This window comes from Neolamprologus multifasciatus, chromosome 19, assembly GCF_963576455.1.
Source record: "Neolamprologus multifasciatus chromosome 19, fNeoMul1.2, whole genome shotgun sequence".
Lineage (NCBI taxonomy): Eukaryota > Metazoa > Chordata > Actinopteri > Cichliformes > Cichlidae > Neolamprologus > Neolamprologus multifasciatus.
In genome coordinates, this window is record NC_140457.1 from 9,642,532 (window position 1) to 9,664,122 (window position 21,591).

Sequence of the window (21,591 nt, forward strand, 5' to 3'; positions counted from 1 at the left end):
GAAACCGGAAATGAAGGTTGACGTACGTAGCGGTATCTTGAGGCAGATTTTTCTCTACGTGTTGTTTCCCGATTTGAAACTGTCAGGAAGCTCTTCCTGGTTTAAACAGAAAACAAATGTAGCTGTGCTCAAACACGGAGACCACCCCGACTGTGAAGGACCGAAGGTTTTGTCTTATCTCTGCGTTAAATGGCGGAAGTGAGCCAAACCCTTGCTAGGTACAGACATATGGGTATATAAACATGCTCTTTCCAGGCGCTCTGTTGCAAAGGCCACCCTCTTATGTTGACCTTTGACATTTCACAATGAACCTATATGAAGAAAGCAACATAAAGTAGGACAATCATGTAGTTACTGTGTAGTTATTATCAAATACATGGCAGCTGTTGTTTAGGTCACTGAAAGGTGCTTGGCAATATTTGAATGATGGGAAGTTTTTGACTTTTATATATGTGTGCACAGTCAGGTTACAGTTTAACCACCATTTTTGATACTTGGTGCTTTCCATGCCCCAATTGTCTTGAACCCCTTGGTCTACGTGTATAAGTGTGTGTATTTCACTTTATTTTTGCTTCTCTTATAGTGTTATCCCTAATGTTGAGGGGGAAGGCAAGTTCAAGAAGAGCAGTGATGTTGCTTTTTACAGGTGTGTTGGACATCCTCACAGTTAAAGTGATTTTATTGTGTTTTGTTGGACTTGTGAAAGTGAGCTGGAGATTAATAATAACTTAATTGATATAAACATAACAGAAGAATATCAGTAAAATCCCTGAATAAACAGAAATGTTAACTGTTTTTAAAAGGTAGCTTACCAGAATGAATTTGGAGTGTGGCTCAAATACAAAGAGATGAATTTTCTAAGTAAGCGTAATAATCTGTTCTAACTCTAAAACCTCTCTAAAATTGAAAAGTATTTTAATCTCATCACTGACTTTTATTTTCGCTTGCTTTTAAGGCGGCAGATCCAGGGTCCAAACATGCAGCATCGGGCTCTTTTGGACACCATGGTGCTCACAGAGAAGGGGGCACGTTTTGAATTGCTGGAAGCAGACTCGCAGGTTAGTGTTACTTTTAAAAAGTTTCTTTAATCAAGTTTAAACATCATTTAGACTGAACAGATCAATGTTTTGACCTTTGATTATGACCAAAATTGTGAATGATAGTTAAAGAAGAGGTTTTTTTTTATAAGCTTACTCTTTTCACAGACCAGGCTGCTTCTTTCTTTGTCCCCGTCCAAACACGGCATTGTACGGATAACAATAGATGAATTCCAGCCTATTAAGGCACGCTATCGAGTTCCAGATGTGTTATTCGGGGAACCACAATGTGAACAGTAAGCGATGTATCATTTTTCTATTATGATGTCATCTTACACCAGCACTTCTTTAAAATCCAGTCCCCTTTAGTATTTCTGACAGCCTAAGAACTTCTGCGGTTGTGACAGAAATGATTAATTGTTCATATCAATAAAAGACAAGTTTATAGATCTAGGTTTAACTCGTAGGATTGCTGCAACTGGAAATTAGTTGACCTTTACCCCTCATCCTTTGGTAGATTAAGAGTGGAGAAACAGACTAAGGACTCAGTCACGCTTTCTTGGTCTTTCGGACGTTATCAGCTCCGTGTGTGGCATTCTCCTTTCCGACTGGAGATCCTGTGTGAGCAGGAAGTGATGGTCACATTCAACTCTAAGGACAAACTGTGGTTTGAGAGACTGCAGCATCGACCCAGGTGAGATTTGCAGGAAACAGATGTGCAGCAGATAATTGTTTATATTATATAGTTGACTGAATTTCTTTTCTTTATTCTGTATTCTTCTGCTGGGCCACATGTCACGGTAGCGAGGTAAGAAAATAGAAGCACATCTGAAACTGCAGCTTAATTTTGAAGCTTAATCAGGTCTGTGAATGCCATTGTTCTTTGTTGCTTTTATTTCAGCTTCAAGACGAGCGGAAAAGTTCATTATGGAAGGAGACATTCAAGCAGTTTGTGGATATCAAGGCTAATGGTTTGTGCCTCTACTTGAATATTTTACCAGCAACTATCTCAGTTTGGTGTACTGTGTTCACATTTTTATGATCATAAATTACAGGCAAGTGTACATTTACGGAGCTTAATAATCAAGGAACAGAGTGTACTCTAAACTTTATACTGAGAGGCACGTGTTGTGCACCTTCAGGTCCCAGCAGCATTGGAGCAGACCTCTGTCTTCATGGGTTCAGGCATGTGTATGGACTACCCCAACACGCAGACAACTTGCAGCTCAGAGACACGAGGTAGACGCGATGGTGTTTGTGTCTTCATTTGTAAGAGTGTAATTTATCTGTGCATCCTGCAGGCAGGAGAGAGAGTTGACAATTTTTAAAAAATGTGTGTCATTTCACAGAGATGGTGAGCCTTACCGGCTGTACAACTTGGATGTTTTTGCCTATCCACTGTACAGTCGTCTCGGACTGTATGGATCTGTGCCATTGATGGTGGCCCACAAGCCAGACAGGACTCTGGGTGTATTTTGGCTGAATGCATCTGAGACTTTTATAAACATTCAGTACTCCCCCTCTGACCACCAGGTGACCTTTGTTTCTGTGCTGTCTGTATTTTACAGTGACCATGAAGCAAAAAGACACTTTTCTACTGCTCAGTAACCCTCTGTCTCACACAGGATGATGAAACCCCTCCAGTTAAACGGAGGCGGGCTGATCCTCAGACCGATGTCCACTGGCTGTCAGAAAGTGGTATGATTGACTGCATGGTTCTGCTTGGGCCCAGTCCACAGCAACTTTTTGCCCAGTATGCTCAGCTGACAGGTGAGAATGTGGCTCTGAAATTATGGTACCCAAAAATAAAAAATAAAATTAAGCTCTCAAAGACTCAAACTTTACTTGTCTGTCCTCCCTGTGTCAGGATATCAAGCCCTGCCCCCTCTGTTTGCCCTCGGGTACCACCAGTGCCGCTGGAACTACATTGATGAAGCTGACGTGAAGTCTGTGGATGCTGGATTTGATCGCCACAGTATTCCTTACGATGTCATCTGGCTGGACATTGAGCACACAGATGGGATGCGGTACTTTACCTGGGATCCTGTTCATTTCCCTGAACCAGCCAAGCTGCAGCAGCACCTGGAGAAGAAAAACAGGAAGGTCAGTTTTACAGTGCAAATCATCTAGAGAAATTGTTTTGCTTTGATACGTTAAGATGTTTTCTGTTATATCTCTTCAGCTGGTCGTTATAAGTGATCCGCACATTAAGGTTGATCCTTCTTGGTCCCTTTACTGTGAGGCCAGAGACAGAGGGCATTTTGTCAAGGACAGAGAGGGAAAGATCTTTAAGGGTTCGTGCTGGCCAGGTAATGGGGAAAAAATCTACTGTTTAATGCTAACAAATGTGACATATGCTGGACTTGTGTTAACATGTTAGCTGCACCAAGGTCCAGAATAGGATAAATATGATTTTTCTATACTGTGGATCATGCAGAGATACTCTACAGTCCAAAAATAAATGAGCATCAAGGTCCACTTTAATAGACACTGTATGTACTTAATGTGTATGCGTGATGTTGTCATATGCATTTTCTTTGTAAATGGAGTTACGTTAACTTCCCTTACAGGCGAATCCTCCTACCTTGATTTCAGCAGTTCAGCTACTCGAGCATGGTACTCCAGATGCTTCAGCTTGGATAAATACAAAGTAAGGCTCAGAAGGGATCAGCCATGTTTAAACAGAAATGATGCATAATGCAAAGCTACTCAGGACCAGAGCAGAGCAGCAAAAGGCTGAAGAATAATTAAGCTGTGTTCTCTCCTTATGTTGTGGTGCCCGTGAAATAAAACAAAACATTTTAAAAGCATCTTAAATAATTTAATGCTTTAGTCCTTGACAAAGATTTTACCTCATATTATTTGTTTTTTATCCACCTAATACTGAGCTTGTCTGCTCAAGACACGGTAGTGATGGTGTTTATTGATGATACAGGGATCGACACCTTCGTTGTTTGTGTGGAACGATATGAACGAACCATCTGTGTTCAGCGGCCCAGAGCTGACGATGCCGAAGGATGCAGTGCATTGTGGGGACTGGGAACACAGAGATTTACACAACCTGTATGGTTTTTACCAGGTAAGCAATCTCTTAAAGGGAAGGCCTGATGTGTTTTGTTACTTTAAGCACAAAAAAATCTGTTTTTCTTCTCTTGATGGAAAAATGTTATTTTGTCCTTCAAGTAACTCTAAAAGTACCTATCAACATCCAGAGTAGTTAAGTTGTGAAGACAGTTTTTAAAGAGTAAAGCCTCCAGGCCTATTCTGTATAATAAAAACAAAATAATTTAAAAAATATTTTTATTTAACAGCACATGGCGACAGTGGAGGGTCTAATCACTCGTTCGGGTGGCTTAGAGAGACCGTTCGTCCTCTCGCGCTCTTTCTTTGCAGGGTCACAGAGACTTGGTAAGCTATTTAAATGGGAAAATGAAAATGCTTCCATCCTCTCCATATTTCCGCATATCCATGCTTAACTGTGCCATTTGTTGTAATTGGCTTTGTTTGGGATACAGGAGCAGTGTGGACTGGTGATAATGTTGCCAACTGGGAGTATCTGAAGATCTCAGTTCCAATGGTGTTGTCCCTGAGTCTGGCAGGCATAGCGTTTTGTGGAGGTGAGGACATTATTGTTTATGGATTCAATTATTTAAACACTAAACAGAATTATTATTGACTAGTCAGACAGAGACGTTAATGCTTCTTTTTCAGCCAACGTGTAATTTTCTTTTGTTGGTGCAGAGATATTAATGAAGTACGCACTCTACTAGCTTTTAACTTAAATCTAGTTAAGTAGTTGCTTATATATTCAGTAAATATGGGATATATTACTGCATACTGTCATGTGCTGCTCTTTATCATTAGTCTCTGTTTTTGGTGTTTCAGCTGATGTTGGTGGGTTCATCCAGGATCCAGAGCCAGAGTTGCTGGTGCGCTGGTACCAGGCGGCTGCCCTGCAGCCATTTTTCCGCGGTCACTCTGCAAATGTGACAAATCGTCGGGAACCCTGGCTTTTTGGGGACGAGGTGACTGCAGCAATCCGCACTGTAATCCAACAAAGGTACTATTAGAGAGGTGTCAGTGTCGGTTACTTGAACACCATGTATAGATTGAACATAACCTTTAGAGCATCGGTCCCCAACCCCTGGGCCATGGACTGGTACCGGTCCGTGAGTCGTTTGGTATCGGGCCGCGAGAGTTGAGGCTCGGGTGTGAAATTTGTGATTCTCAGGGTTTTTAACTCGGTTTCCCTGTGTCTTTTCCCATGTTGTAGTTGTGTCTTATTTTGAAAGAACTATTTACACGTCACCATAGCGACCAGAGAGCATTAAGGGGCAGAGAGGAGGATGTTACTCTCAATACTGTCGGTGCATTTCAGGAGGACACTGCTAATAAAGTTACACAATTACACAGTGAATTCGAGTTTATTATTATATTTACAAAATACCACAGTTTTTGTCTTGGTCGTATCATTTTATTTTGTTGTATTTATCCGCGACACCTTAAAGGCTGGTCCGTGAAAATATTATCTTACACTAAACCAGTCCATGGCACGAAAAAGGTTGGGGACCAGTGCTTTAGAGGACGGGTTGTGAAAAACATTGTTGGGATGTGACATTCGATGAATCGTAAACAATGTTAGATCCAGTTCAAAGACAGTTTTACATTACAAATATACAAATATAACATGTTTCTTTAGTTTCTCCTGCCTTTGGTGAAACGCTTATTGTCTGACTATCTCATAATCCAGAGTCCATTTTGTCTGTTCTCAGGTACAGTCTGCTGCCCTATTGGTACACGCTGTTTCACCAGGCTCACACGTCTGCATTGCCTCCACTCAGGTTAGTCCTGGTGCTATCTACTGTTCAAATATAGCAGCTGCAACTACACCTCTGTTAACTTAAGTCATTCTTACATCTGTGGAGACGCGATCAGGGGAACATCATGCTATTGATGTTCACTTTATAAGGCTCTCGTTTTAAAGCTAGTTTAACTTGGATGTGGCCTCTAATTCAATTTAAAACTATACAGACCTCTGTGGGTGGAGTTCCCAGAAGAAGAGAGTACCTTCAGTGTGGACAGCCATTACATGCTTGGTGATAAAAACTTTTCATCTTTGCATGGTTTCTCTGTGTACCCTGGAATTATTGCACTTTCATTTTTTCTTAGTTAAACTTTCCTTCATTTTATGTAGGAGGAGCACTGCTGGCATGTCCTGTAACTGAACCAGGCATCCAAGAAATCAAAGTCTTACTTCCTGGAACTGACGAGGTACTGTGTTATATATATTTTAATATCGTCCTGTTACACTTGATTGTGGATGTTATTTACATTTTTGTCTGTTTTAGATTTGGTATGACATCCATTCTGCACTGGTAGACAAAGGAGGCAGGACTCTGAGTCTTCCTGTCACCCTGGACACGGTAAGTTTAGACGACAATTTTACATGTGTTATTTTTTTTAAGTCAGATGATCTGTTATCTGTCAGTTGACTCTGATGTTTCCTCTGCTCAGGTTCCAGTATTCCAGCGTGGTGGCTCGGTAGTTTGCAGATCAGTAGGAAGTTGCTCCTGCACTGCTGAGCTTCGGCAGCTCCCCCTCTCTGTTACTGTGGCTTTAAACTCTCAGGTAACTTGTGCAGGATACTGGAATCCTACACTGATGGGATCGTATTTCCATACTGATAAAACTAAATTTTTTTCCTGAGGTTTTACTTTGGGGTCCAGATGCTAGTATAGAAACAATTCCACCAGAGGGTGCCAAATGTTTGTGGACCACAAGCTCTATACAAGTACTTGTCCAAATTTTTATAAAAGCTTGTTTCTGCTGTTAAAAAAACATTTTTGCCAAATGTAAGTCAAAATTTGGGGTCATTGTCTCAAAATTTCAACTTAACCGCTTGGAATTTACAGTTAAGTTAACAAGTCACAAATGTGAAACAATAACAGGAAATTTTGACTTATGGTTTGCAAAAAAGTTTTTTTTCATTGGCAGAAACAAGTCATACCACTTACCATGTGGTTGATCAAAATTTTCCATAACAACCTACAACGGATTATACATCATGACTACTAGAGAAACAGATAATCAATCAGTGTGTTCTATTTATTTCAGTGAGAAATTCATAAATATCTTTCAGTCATGATTCAAACTTAAAGTTACAGTTACCTGAGTAAAAGAGAATAAGAAATAAAATAATGTACTTACTTATTAAAATGTTTTTTTATTTTTATAAATTGTAAATATATATTTTTAAACTTATTTCATTCAGTTCTCCCGGTCACTGTTATCTATTACAGTTTTTCTCCATTGGTTTGGCTCATTTCTTGAAACAGAAATTACATTCTCAAAACTCTAAGATCATTTGGCAAAACACTCTTACAGTTTAGCACAACACTATAGCTCACCTGCAAATGCTCATATCTCTTCCAAAACTGTTCACTCAGGCTTCAATCTAAATCTCTTTCTCATTTAAACAGTCAGTGTCTCCAAAATGGCAAAGATCCTTCTCAATAGCTTTGGCTCATTTCTCGACACAGATCGGACATTCTCATCATTCTTGGTGCTTTTGTCAAAATAAACCTGGATGGTTGATCACAACAACATGGTCCACCTGCAAAAGCTCATATCTCCCCTAAAACAGTTCAAACATGTGTCAAAACTACATTTCTTTCTAATCTGAATAGTCAGTGCCCCCAAAATGCATCGTCCCTTTGGCATTGTGTGAGTACTGCCATACAAAATGTTTAGATGTTTTGTCACTATGGCAGAGGACCAACAATATACAACAGAAAAGAGTAGCCTCCAAGGTTTGACATCACAGATTGCACTCACACTACCAAGGAAATTATAACCATTTTTTATTCACACGCAAAGAAAGTTTCATACATATGTAAAAAGAAAATGTACAGTACAATTTACAGTAGTAAATTGTATGAACACAAAATCAAAAAACAAGGACTTATTCAGTGGTTGCTGTACTAATTCTCCCGCTGCACACTGACTGGAATACTTCTCTAAACTGTATGAATTATGTAATTCCATAGTTTACAGTAATTTGTTCAATATATTTCTTGTCATATTTAGTATCAAAACATTCCACTAGTCCTCTCCACCTGCTAGTATAGACCTACCACTGTAGGAAGGTGCACACAAAATCTCTACAGTAAGTTATACATTTTTTGCCTCACGCATAGTGCCCTGTCCTATATAACATATAATTCCATTATAGATTACATAGAGTACATACCTGTTTTCCCTGCGAAAGGTTTGGATAATGGAGGAGACTGTAGAGCAAGGCACATTAGGCTGCACTCGACGACCTGCCTCTGACATTGTGAGGCCATGGTTTATGACATGGTCTATAATTGTGGCCTGAATTTCATTCGGGACAGCACAGTGTCTTCGTGCTCCTCGGCCTCCTCTTCCCCCTATTCCTCCACCACGCATTCTCAGTCCTCCTCTTCTTCTTCTTCTTCCTCCTCTTCCTTGAGGAAGAACTTCCCCTTGTCCGTTTGCTTGGCCTTGTCTATCCATGTTCAGAGATCGGACTGGCTCTGGTCAAGCTCTATATATCTGTGTTTGGCAGCACACAATCATGGAACACACCTGTGTGTGACACCTAGTTTCACCTGACTGTCAATGACTGTCATCAGTTTGTCAAATATTCAAAGAAATTCATATATGGTATTCATGGTATTATGTTCTTGACCAATTTTGACAATTGAACAGACGGTTGTGCATGCGAGTACTTATACAATGAAATCATGCTGACATGTTTTGGAGAGAATGATCATTAGACTGAGAATCAACTAATCACTTTAGATCTACAAGATCTATTCATTTGGAAAATGTGCTAAATGTGGACTAACTGTATAACTGTAGGCTACTTGTACTTAATCATTTGCAAAGATGCACTGAGACAATTGAGACATGTACTAAGGCATTTGCCATTTGATAAAATGAATGAGAAATGCCATTCTGTTGTGAACATTTGCCAAGAGGTTTGGAGGTTTGTCCATGTTATTTTGAGAATGTAATTTCTGTTTCAAGAAATGAGCCAAACCAATGGAGAAAAACTGTAATATTTAACTTAATTTTAAAAACATGATTTTACAGTCTCATATAGTTATACTAATAACAGAACAATTATTCAAATTCACTCATTTTCATCAATAATGATCATGTGTTTGTTCACAATTACTGTCTATGTAAATCAAGATTTTCTTAATTCACTGATGTACACGTTTGCTAAACTGTCTGTGTTTACGTCATATTCATAATATTATGCAATGTGTTTCATCAGAGACTTGTGCCATGGTGCATATCAGTCAATTAATTAGATGCAGGCTAATAAGGATTTATTTAAATGCATTATTTTATGTAATTAACCAAATTCAGAACAGGACTGTGTGTAATGTATCAACTTGTTGCCTTTGGCTCATTTCACTGATATAATTTTCAGCCTTTTGGAAAGAAATTGCACATGTCTAAACTCTTTGTATTCAATAATGCTAATTAATGTAGAAGCTCTCTGTATACAGGTTTATTTCAATGCCTGCTCAAAGATTTGAAGGTAAACTAATACTTATTAAAATTGAGTTTTTATTATGCCAAATCTTTAAGCTACAACTACTGGGAGCTTTTTATGCAAATTGTGACATTTGCATCTTTTAATTAGTGAAGCCCTGACTGCAATCTCCTCTCTCCGCAGGGCACTGCTGATGGTGAGTTGTACCTGGATGACGGCCACTCGTTCAGATACCGTGACAGAAAGGCCTTCTGTCTGCGCAGGTTCAGCATGCTGTCAGGCCGTCTGCTCTGCCGGTGAGTCACATTCACACTTCCAAGATGGGCTCCAGTTTTATGCCACGTGTGAAAAAGAGAGACTGTTTGTCATGTTAAAATAACATTAAATATTTCTAAGAAGAATAACTCGTGACAATATGATTTACTGTTTTTGGTGCTGCTTGTCTCAGTCCTGCCAGTGAAGAAGGAACATTTGACTGTAATACAGTCATACAGTCGGTCACCATCCTGGGGGTCAAGAGCAAACCGTCCGCAGTGATTGTGCATGCATCAGGTAAGGAGATCTGGCATTGATGTAAGGTTTATGGATAACTGACATTCACAATAAAAGAAACACCCACTTATACCAGCATGACTCCAGAGAACAAGCCTCCAAAACAACCAGCGTCAAATAACACATGCAGTTATTGTGTGTCATGTTATTCTGGTTGGCTTTTGAGATATATCTGTGTATGAATGTGTGTTTTTAACATCAGTAAATAATTTAAGAATGCATGTTATTGTCCTTGAATGCAATTGGATTTTATTGCCACTGAAGTAAGTTGTGGCTTGTAAAAAGTAAAACGATATTTAGTACCCGACCTTTCCTACTGCCTTCCTGTTGTCTGTTTAGTTTCGTATATTCCTCTGCATGTATGTTCTGCAGGTTCATTCCCTGTGGTACACACACACACATTATTTTAGTAAATGAAACCAGGTTATTCTAGAAAAACAACCAAAAAAGCAAAAAGAAAGCAAATGCACTTTTAAGTTATTAAAGTATTTCAGTTGATAAAGATTTTTTGTGAACAACATTTGCTCATTTTATATTTGATGTTTCAAAAAGTTGAGATGCAGGACAACAAAAGACAAAAACGTTGTTTCATGCAAGAATAAAAACACTCATTAACTAATTAGATTAACTGATGAAAGGTCAGTAATATACTCTACATGTCTCTGCCTCTCCCTGGTGGGAAGAAAAAAGTATCCCCCCCTGCATCTTGAAATCAGTCTACGACACAAACAATGAAATTGGAAATTCACTTTCAGCAATCCTGGTTCCAGAACAGCAAATGTGACATAGACAACATGCACCAGCGTTTCCTTATAAAAACAATTAAATAATAAAGAACAGAATTGAGATTTAAACCTTCTTATTTAAACTTTTTGACGTCTGTGACATCCTGTAGTTCAATATCCTCCCTGTAAATTTGTCTCTAAATAAATCTTATGCGGACGGGTTGTTGGCTTTAGAGCTGATTGTGCAACTGTTGAAAAACATCAGTCCTAACCTGACTGTAACTCACTGAATAATTCAAAAGTTAGAACTTGCGGCCCATGATGCTGTAAAACACGTGACAGTGGGGGTCATTTTCACAAAATTAATAACTTTTAAACTCCAAAAACCTGCTGCTAATATCAGGATCAGATCTACGGGACAGGGTCACTTCCTCCCCTGAGATTTGCAGATGTGCGTAAAAGAGAGCGAGGTGATGCTGTCTGTCAGTAAAACAAACTATAACAGGAATCTAACAATCTGGAGCAAAATAAGTATCTATTTTTTAAAACTAGCAGCATTTTGAGCTGTTGCATTTTGACATAATTTCATATTAAACATGGAGGTTAAACAGCACAGGGGAGTTAATTTTGGCATGTTAAACTGGTTGTAATGTTACATTTGTCTTCTGTGTCTGTTTTTTCCCGCACAAATCTCATCCTGTGATTGGATAAAAACAGTACATAAAAAGGTACCAGATTGCACTTAGAAATCGTATGCTTTTAAAGGTAAAATTGCAAATAGGTGAGAAAGGGTGAAATCAATAATAGCATTAAAATACTCAGATAATCTATTGGTCAAGTCCAAAGACAAATAACCCAGTTGCTATTGCTAGTGGTTTCACCAATTTTCTTTCACTACATCCAGAAATAGAAGCTAGATTTCTTCTATGTAAAGAAAAAAAGACATTAAATATTTAGTAATGTTGCTTCAATTTCTGTCTCCAAGCTCATTTAAAATGGATTGTGGCAAATGGGAAAACTGTCCTGTCTAATGAGTTGTATCCTCGGCATGACAGAGGAGTAGACCCATGTGTTGTGTTATCAAATGCACAGCATCTGTGATGGTTACAGGGGTATAAGGGTTAGAGGAAATAAATGCACAACAACATTGACTGAATAATTTAACAAAAGACACACTTTAAAGCTGATCAGACTTCACCAAAAAGTAAAAACTAACCCGGGCAGCACACAGGGAATATAAATGAGTTTACATAGGTAACAGATTGCACAGGAACCTTGTTGAATCCATGCCATAAAGATGGTTTGAGTGTATGCTTTAATTACTCCAAAGGAGAAAAGAAAGCTGTAATAGAAACATTTGAAATCTGAGGAATTTGTTCCCTAATCTGTGTATCGATTTAAAAAAACTCTAAAAAGGTAAAACATCACCGTTTTCCTTTTATCACCAGGTGCTAAGGACATTTCAGCTGCATTTCAGTACATGGAAACCTGCTGCAAGCTGACTGTGAACAGCGTAAACCTCAGAGTGGCAATGGATTGGGAAATACAGATATGATGATTGTGGACATGTCAGTGATGGAGTTTCTTCATCTGGATTTCTTCATCCTACCAAGAAAACATCCAGTTAAATTACCCATTTCAATAACGGTCAACTACAGAACTTGTCTGAATACATTTGATTGAAAAATAAATTGATAATTGTTTGATGGTGTGGACACTGATAGCATTCAGAGTTTATGCTCATTTCTGTGCTCTAAACAAAATCTTCACAAACTTTTAATCACTTTATAAAATAATATCCATAAATCTTTGGACACTGAGATAAATCTTTATCTTTTCTAAAAAAAAGAGTTTTTTTCTCTTTACCATAACCTATTGAAATTGTGGTCATGTGATAAATATGGACTCAAAGTGTACGCTCTACTGAAATTTGTGCAGTTATTTACATAGATTGCATTAACTACTAAAGAATCACAGCCACTTGTATAAACAGTTCAAATGCAATTAGAAATAAAAATAATTATAAATTAAAAAATTAAATACTTGGAAATATTGGAGATATCCACTGAATAGATGCTTTTCTAAGAAGAAGAATATAGTTATTTTTTAATCATTGTATGTACATTTTTAAATTCTTGTTACAATGTGTAGCTTATACACCAATTCTTTTAAAGGTTAAATCTTATCAACTATAGCCTAAGTGCCTTATCTCCTTAATTTAGCTGAACCACAAAAGAAGAATCAGTGGCGATCATGGATACATATAAACATCAGTGTTTAGTCTCGAATCCTCTTAGCCCCCAAATCCAAAAGATTTGCCAGCAACAAAAAAGTAACGGGGAAAAACATTTCCAGAACAGTCAGGATATCAGAAGAACCCTGACGTTAGGTGACTATCTAAAAATATTTCTGTATTTAACTTCATCCATGCTGCTGTCCTATGATTACATGTTGGCACATGGTTTTCTTTGAGTACTGTACTTTATTTTGACACTGCCTTGTCCCTGTAGACCGAGCTCTGCTGACTGAATCCTGGTCTGAGAGGACAAATATTTAAAAAAAATGCAATCTTTTATTTTTATTGAATGTTTTTAAACAATTATGAATTACAAGTTATTTTTAATTCTAAAGCTTGACGGAATAAATAGCGATGTGCAGCTTCTGATGTTGATGTTTCTAACTCTTTTATTGTTGCTGGATCTCCACCAAATTACTATGATAATTTGTTGCATGTGGTGCTCTGTTTATTATTTGTTCTGTTTAACGAAACCCAAATGATTAGATGGAGTTTTTACTTTTCCTACCAGAGCTAAAAACGGATGGCTGTCCATAGCGTTAGCCTGCTCCAGTTATGCTGAGACTGCTCAATGCTGATCTCCATTGAGAATAGGTTTAAATGGATTGAATGCCTTCTGCTGAGGCAGGGCATCTACGGACCACTCTTTACATGCCCTCTGTCGCGGCCCGCTGGCCTTTGTGTCACCCAACAATGATGGCATCGGAGCGCCACTGCTGGGGAAAAATCATTGTTCACTTTGGCCAATGGGGACGCATCAAATGGACGTTTACCTGATATGCGAGTTTCTGTGCATGTGTGTGTGTGTGTGTGAATGGTAATGCAAAGGTGAATGCATGTGAAGTGAACATCTCTTTCACACCAAGCGTTTGCATCTACTCTGTGACAAAGAAAGGGGGGGACGTCACACCAAGAGAGAGCCAATCACATATTAGCTGTTTGGATTTATGCCAGGCCTTTTGGCTTGTAAGACTTTAGTACAAGTGGCAAAAGCCAGGTTTTTTTTTTCCAAAAAAAAAGCCTGAGACACGATGCCTTATACGCCATCTGGCTTTTTTTGCGACCGGTTGATCCGGGAACGAGAGAGGAGAGACGGGGAAGGATCTCTGAACAAGCCCTTGCGCTTCAACGGCCAGGACTATAACAACCTCAGACAGGAGTTCCTTCAGAGGAAGACCTTGTTTGAGGATGAGACTTTTCCGGCCACTGTGGAGTCTTTGGGCTTCAAGGAGCTCGGACACAAGTCCAACAAGGTCAAGAACATCGTCTGGAAGAGACCCAAGGTAGGAGGGGGGACTCTGTTGGCACATGGAGAGGCACTTTGAAGTGGGGATGGACACATGGGAGGTGGGATGTTATTTTTGGTACACAGCAAATGAAAGCTTCAAAGAGAAACTGTATTTTTCCGGCCTGAAGAAGGAATTATTTTATGGTGAGAAGTGTTTGCTGCTGTGGAAATTTACCTAGAGATGCAGATGGGATGAAATACTCCACACCAGTTCAGCTTTGAAGAAGCTGAGCTCAGTTTTCTTTATATAGCGTCAAATCACAACAACAGTCGCCTCAAGGCTCTTTATAATGTACGGTAAAGACCCAACAATAATAGAGAGACCCCAACAATCACAAGCACTTGGCGACGGTGTGAAGGAAAAACTCCCTTTTTGCAGGAAAAATGGAATGAATTGACTGCATTCCCAAACAAACTAGGAGGGATTAAGTCTGTTTCATGTTTTTTACTCTAATTTCTCTAATAAGATTGGTACATGTGAAGAATACTACACCCTTATGACTCAGAGACATACATAACTGCTATAAGGCTAGTTCTTGTTCCATGTTTAACTGAAGTAAATTATTTGTGTTTATTTTCTGCAGGAAATCTGTGAAAATCCTCAGTTCATCGTTGGAGGAGCCAGTAGGACAGATATCTGCCAGGGAGATCTAGGTAAATTATGCTTCCTCTGGAATTTTAGGCCCACAATTAGATCGCAACATCAGGCAATACCAGGTGATTTCTATTATATGAAAATAGCATTTTAATAACATTCAAAAGGGGAAAAGGGGAGGGACTTGATTTCAATTTCTTTTTAGCAAACTTCACTCGACAGCTTCTGACTTTTGACCTGATTGGGGCAAGAGCAGATCCAACACAGTCTCCAGTGACAGTCTTTATTAACAGGGTGGCAAAATATCCCAGCGATCCCCTCCACACGGCCTCTCAGCCTGCAGTGGCCTCCCCATATTGTGCTTACGCTTTTGGAAGGGAATCCAGGAAGCAGCATTTCTCATTGTTGTTTTGTTCAGACAGCAAATAAAGGGGTCCAAATGGGACAAAAGTCCTGGTAGACACTGTTAACCATTGAAAAACTTACATTGTTCACAGCCCTTTGCAGCTAACACCCTGCTACACACCTGGTAAAAAAAAAAAAAAAAAAAAAAAAACACGAGATCAGCACTCGGCAGCGACCTTTCACTCCTGGAATACAAGAAATGTTCAGGAGAGAATTTCCTGTCTGTGTTTCATCTGATTTTCAAAATTTCACTTCATATTCTTTATGTAGGCTGAGGGGTTTTTTCTCACAATTTTCACTGCACTGGAGAAGATTTTAAAATCAAATTTAGGAGTGGAATAACTGCTTCCAAAGACATAATTACAAGGATTTTTTTGTGTCCAGGTGACTGCTGGTTGCTGGCTGCTATTGCCTGTCTCACCCTGAATGAGAAGCTTCTGTACCGTGTGGTGCCCCCGGAGCAAAGCTTTTCAGAAGGTTATGGTGGAATCTTCCACTTCCAGGTCAGAGCCACCCGCCTGCAACCCTGAAATTATTCACACAATATACTTGGTTGAAATTTTTATTAATAATAAGAATAACTATATTTGTGTAGCTCTTTTTAAAACACCCAAAGTGCTTTACAGTTTGCATAAAACCTCACATTAAAGAAAAGTGTGCAGGCCCTACCATGACTGATGCACAACATTCATTCATTCCTGCATCCATTCATGAACCACAGCCAAAAATAATGAGCCAAATATCTGAGAGCCGATCAAGAGAATTAATAATATACTAATTAAGAACAATATTTATCCAAATTAAACTGAAATACTTGAGGATTCTATTCTCTACAGTACATAATGTTATTAAGAGAAATCCCTGCATCCAAGTGCAAAATCAGCACCAGTGATCATAATTTATCTTCTGTAGATGCAGTTATGAAGTCAAACAAAGTCCAACAAGGTGATGCAAGACTCTAATGTGTTGACATCAACTTAAAAAACTTGCATATATTTTTAAAAACAGATTTCCCATTCTTTTTTATTCATGTTCTCCACAGTGCCTCAGTTTATTTCGGCTTTTGTCAATACATCTTTGTAAAATCAAGATTAATGAAGCAAATAATGAGGCATTGTTATTCATTTAGGCATTTTCAAGCTTTCATTCTAGTGTCTCACATAGAGTGGCTTGCAAAAGTTTTCGGCCCTCTTGAACTTTCCCACATTTTGTCACATTACAGCCACAAACATGAATCAATTTTATCGGAATTCCACGTGAAAGACCAACACAAAGTGGTGTACACGTGAGAAGTGGAACGAAAATCATACATGATTCCAAACATTTTTTACAAATAAATAACTGCAAAGTGGGGTGTGCGTAATTATTCAGCCCCCTGGGTCAATACTTTGTAGAACCACCTTTTGCTGCAATTCCAGCTGCCAGTCTTTTAGGGTATGTCTCTACCAGCTTTGCACATCTAGAAACTGAAATTCTTGCCCATTCTTCTTTGCAAAACAGCTCCAGCTCAGTCAGATTAGATGGACAGCGTTTGTGAACAGCAGTTTTCAGATCTTGCCTCTGATTCTCGATTGGATTTAGATCTGGACTTTGACTGGGCTGTTCTAACACATGGATGTGTTTTGTTTTAAACCATTCCATTGTTGCCCTGGCTTTATGTTTAGGGTCATTGTCCTGCTGGAAGGTGAACCTCCGCCCCAATCTCAAGTCTTTTGCAGACTCCAAGAAGTTTTCTTCCAAGACTGCCCTGTATTTGGCTCCATCCATCTTCCCATCAACTCTGACCAGCTTCCCTGTCCCTGCTGAAGAGAAGCACCCCCAGAGCATGATGCTGCCACCACCATATTTGACAGTGGGGATGGTGTGTTCAGAGTGATGTGCAGTGTTAGTTTTCCGCCACACATAGCGTTTTGCATTTTGGCCAAAAAGTTACATTTTGGTCTCATCTGACCAGAGCACCTTCTTCCACATGTTTGCTGTGTCCCTCACATGGCTTGTGGCAAACTGCAAACGGGTCTTCTTATGGTTTTCTGTTAACAATGGCTTTCTTCTTGCCACTCTTCCATAAAGGCCAACTTTGTGCAGTGCATGACTAATAGTTGTCCTATGGACAGATTCCCCCACCTGAGCTGTAGATCTCTGCAGCTTGTCCAGAGTCACCATGGGCCTCTTGGCTGCATTTCTGATCAGCGCTCTCCTTGTTCGGCCTGTGAGTTTAGGTGGACGGCCTTGCCTTGGTTGCCTTGTGCCATACTCCTTCCATTTCTGAATGATGGCTTGAACAGTGCTCCATGGGATGTTCAAGGCTTGGGAAATCTTTTTGTAGCCTAAGCCTGTGTTAAATTTCTCAATAACTTTATCCCTGACCTGTCTGGTGTGTTCTTTGGACTTCATGGTGTTGTTGCTCCCAATATTCTCTTAGACAACCTCCGAGGCCGTCACAGGTGCACTGTATTTAGTCATTAGCACTCATCAGGCAATGTCTATGGGCAACTGACTGCACTCAGACCAAAGGGGACTGAATAATTACGCACACCCCACTTTGCAGTTATTTATTTGTAAAAAATGTTTGGAATCATGTATGATTTTCATTCCACTTCTCACGTGTACACCACTTTGTGTTGGTCTTTCACGTGGAATTCCAATAAAATTGATTCATGTTTGTGTCTGTAATGTGACAAAATGTGGAAAAGTTCAAGGGGGCCGAATACATTTGATCTTAGTCATACATGATTGGAGATTTTGAAATTTTAAGACTTCACTGTTGCTGACTATACAATGTTATCAATGTTATACAATGTTACATGTTTTTCATTAATTTGTGACATATTTTAGATTTAACGATGAGTTGATTAAAAAAGAAAATAATCGCGCAACTTAAAAAGTTCCTGGCAACACTTTAAATATATCATTGTCCTGCCGTTTATTTTAACACGTGATTCTGTGGATTGTTTCTCCTTCGTGATGTCCTTCTGCTCATCAGTTCTGGCGTTATGGTGACTGGGTGGATGTCATCATCGATGACCGCATCCCAACTTTCAACAACCAGCTGGTCTTCACTAAGTCCGCTGAGAGGAATGAGTTCTGGAGCGCCCTGCTGGAGAAGGCTTATGCCAAGTGAGTGTCTTTATGCTCGAGTGGGGGAAAGCAGAGCAAAATGGTGCTTTTTGGTAGTTTTATTCAACTGTTTAATCAGAATCATCACAATCCCAGAGAAAATTAAATGGTCACAGTTGCTCCAAGACCATAAGAACAGTAACTAACTGAACTAAATTGAATTTTTACTAATATTAAGTATTACAAAGTTACAAAATATAACAAATAGCTCTAAACATTATGATTCATGCAGTCATGGTTGTGGGAATTGCTCACGTTATTAGACATCCTTATACAAAATTAACTTCCTAAAGTCAATTTAAAGGCTTTATTGTTGTGCTGATAAGTTAATGCCTAAATGGACAAAAACTCTCTCTATGATCCAGGCTTCATGGTTCTTATGAGGCTCTGAAGGGTGGAAACACCACCGAGGCCATGGAGGACTTCACTGGTGGAGTCACTGAGTTCTACGAGATGAAGGAGGCTCCCAAAGAACTCTACAAGATCATGAAGAAAGCTCTGGAGAGAGGGTCGCTCATGGGCTGCTCCATCGATGTGAGACACTGTTGTTTCTCCACACCTCTTCTCTAGTATTAGTGTTGATGTTTTATTCTTGATAAATTTACACTAAAGCAGTCGAACCACCTCGCTGTGCTCAGCTTTTAAAGACACGCATCACAGGTCTTTTACATTTTGACATATTCTCCGCTGTTAACTTCACCTAAAGATGAAGTTGATTAAAGCCTACAGTATGTTAACTTTAGCCACCAGGTGTCATCACAATCAAAGCAAGCTTTTCAGCTGCTATTAGGCTCCTCATTCAGAATTGGCATTATGCACAGTCGTGCTGGTGTTCACATATTTATTTCATTTTATCCCCCTCAAACTTCCATAACCTGTTTTTTAATCTGCAGTCCCTGGTTCCTGCCCGCTTTGAGACACGTACGGTGACGGGACTTGTGAAGGGACATGCCTACTCTGTGACAGCAGTGGAAGAGGTAAAGTAGTGTGTTTTGTCCAGTGAGATTACACCAGCCGCTCAGCAAAAAATTGAAATGGAGTGTACGGCTGTACACTTTGCTGCATTAATATAAACAAAACAGGAAGGTGATGGATTAATGTGAGTTCATATTAAACCTGAGAGTCTCTCTGAAATACCACAGTGCCGACCGTCTCAGCACAAGGAGTCTAAAGTTCGTCTGGTGCGTCTCAGGAACCCGTGGGGTCAGGTGGAATGGAATGGTCCCTGGAGTGACAAGTAAGGAATTTTTAACTTTTACAATTTTTAACCGTACTTTAGCAAAAAAAACCTCAGTATTTTAGTTGAATCCCTCTTTAGACTGTTTCACTATATCTAATATGTTTCCTCAACAGCTCCAAGGAGTGGGCCACACTTTCTAAGGCTGAAAAGGAGAAGCTTCAACATCAAAGTGCAGAAGATGGAGAATTCTGGTAAGTGAGATCTACAGTTTTTACTATTTTGCTACATTTGTCTGAATCCATAATCTTTCCTGGTCTCTTGAATTCCTGTACAGGATGTCATTTGAGGACTTTAAGAAGAACTACACCAAGATTGAGATCTGTAATCTCACCCCCGATGCGTTGGAGGATGATAAGATCCACAAGTGGACGGTTTCTGTGAATGAGGGGCGTTGGGTGAGAGGCTGCTCCGCTGGAGGATGCAGGAACTATCCTGGTAATCTACTGTACAGATGTTTGTTAATCCTTTCTCACAAGAGAAGAACAGAGTGGTCTTTCACTCATACACCAAACATGTGAAAAAGCTTTACATTGGCTGAAGAATAATGCACCTTCTACCCATTAATTTTCTACTACTTATCTGGTTTCGGGTCACAGAGGCAGCAGTCTAAGCAGAGAACCCCAGAATTCATCACCCACCCATCATTCCCGAATCATTCCTGAGACATATAATCTCTCAAGGGAATCCTGGGGCTTCCCCAGTGCATAATTTGGATCCGCAATTTCCAGTTTAGGCACTTTTCATTCCCAAAATATAATGCATAAAGAACCTGACTGTCCTCTTTTTAAATGGTGAATATGATATGATAGATAAGAGAGTCAGAGAACAGTAACCAACTCTCTTGCAGACACTTTCTGGACCAATCCTCAGTACCGCCTTCGCCTGCTGGAGGAGGATGATGACCCTGAGGACAACGAGGTGGCCTGCACCTTTGTGGTGGCGCTGATGCAGAAGAACAGACGGAAAGAGCGCAAGATGGGAGCCAACCTCTTCACCATCGGATTCGCCATTTACGAGGTGTCCACTTCGGTTTTTAATCATTGTTCCAAGACTTTTCCATTTTCCAGCCTCTGTTGCTAATTTACTTTCACAGCTTTCCTTTTTTTACAGACAAAGATACGTCGATTTGATTCTGCCGCAGTTAAAATTAATGTTGTTACTGATGTTGCTATTTTCTCTCGACAGGTGCCAAAGGAGGTAAGGAAGGCGTGAAAGAGATTCTCAGCAGTTTGCGAGTTAATTCCACCCCACGCTTTATATTTTCATAGCCATTCTTCCAGTTTCTTTTTTCATCACCAACTTTAACTCTGAGGAAATTCTTCAGTACTATTTTGCATTTTCTGCTCTTTACATTGTGACTACCCCAAACCAGATGCATGGAAACAAGCAGCACATGCAGAAGGATTTTTTCCTATTCAACTCCTCCAAGGCACGCTGTAAATCCTACATCAACTTGCGTGAGGTGACCCAGCGTTTCCGCCTGAGCCCTGGCGAGTACGTCATAGTACCCTCCACATATGAGCCACACCAGGAGGGAGAGTTCATCCTGCGAGTCTTCTCTGAAAAGAAGAACACCTCAGAGTGAGTGGGAGAGGGTGATCAGGGTGGCCTAAGATGCCATGAGTTGGGAATGGTTATATAAGTAGTTTTCCTTCTAGTATGGTGCAGAATTGTAGTTGGATGTGTTCTGATCTTATATTTCTTAGTAGGGCTGGGTATTGGAATACAGCGCATTGGCTGTTTGCTAAGATAGTTATTTATCAACTTATTCCTATTCCGGTGTTAAAGATAAAGTCAAAGCACTCT

General features: G+C 39.6%; 2 protein-coding genes across 5 annotated transcripts in view; both read left to right on the plus strand.

Moving 5' to 3' along the window:
- On the plus strand, positions 1-12,678 carry ganc (glucosidase, alpha; neutral C). The gene is made up of 25 exons (XM_085142726.1): positions 1-218; positions 584-646; positions 956-1,058; positions 1,206-1,333; positions 1,555-1,731; positions 1,842-1,845; positions 1,939-2,008; positions 2,180-2,276; positions 2,387-2,570; positions 2,663-2,807; positions 2,905-3,140; positions 3,220-3,346; positions 3,608-3,687; positions 3,973-4,116; positions 4,349-4,445; positions 4,553-4,654; positions 4,923-5,097; positions 5,810-5,878; positions 6,069-6,133; positions 6,232-6,308; positions 6,386-6,460; positions 6,552-6,665; positions 9,751-9,863; positions 10,016-10,119; positions 12,293-12,678. The coding sequence occupies exons 1-25, from the start codon at positions 190-192 to the stop codon at positions 12,397-12,399; spliced, it is 2,685 nt and encodes an 894-aa protein (XP_084998852.1). The 5' UTR covers positions 1-189; the 3' UTR covers positions 12,400-12,678.
- capn3a (calpain 3a, (p94)) overlaps positions 12,672-21,591 on the plus strand; it is a 16,548-nt gene continuing 7,628 nt past the window's right edge. For all 4 annotated transcript variants that reach the window (XM_085142713.1, XM_085142715.1, XM_085142714.1 and 1 more), the window contains exons 1-11: positions 12,672-14,423; positions 15,013-15,082; positions 15,813-15,931; positions 18,412-18,545; positions 18,911-19,079; positions 19,439-19,522; positions 19,688-19,782; positions 19,899-19,976; positions 20,060-20,220; positions 20,633-20,814; positions 21,158-21,366. In XM_085142713.1, the coding sequence (XP_084998839.1) occupies positions 14,172-14,423; positions 15,013-15,082; positions 15,813-15,931; positions 18,412-18,545; positions 18,911-19,079; positions 19,439-19,522; positions 19,688-19,782; positions 19,899-19,976; positions 20,060-20,220; positions 20,633-20,814; positions 21,158-21,366 (1,553 nt within the window). In that variant the 5' untranslated portion in view covers positions 12,672-14,171. The remainder of the gene's footprint in view (positions 14,424-15,012; positions 15,083-15,812; positions 15,932-18,411; positions 18,546-18,910; positions 19,080-19,438; positions 19,523-19,687; positions 19,783-19,898; positions 19,977-20,059; positions 20,221-20,632; positions 20,815-21,157; positions 21,367-21,591) is intronic.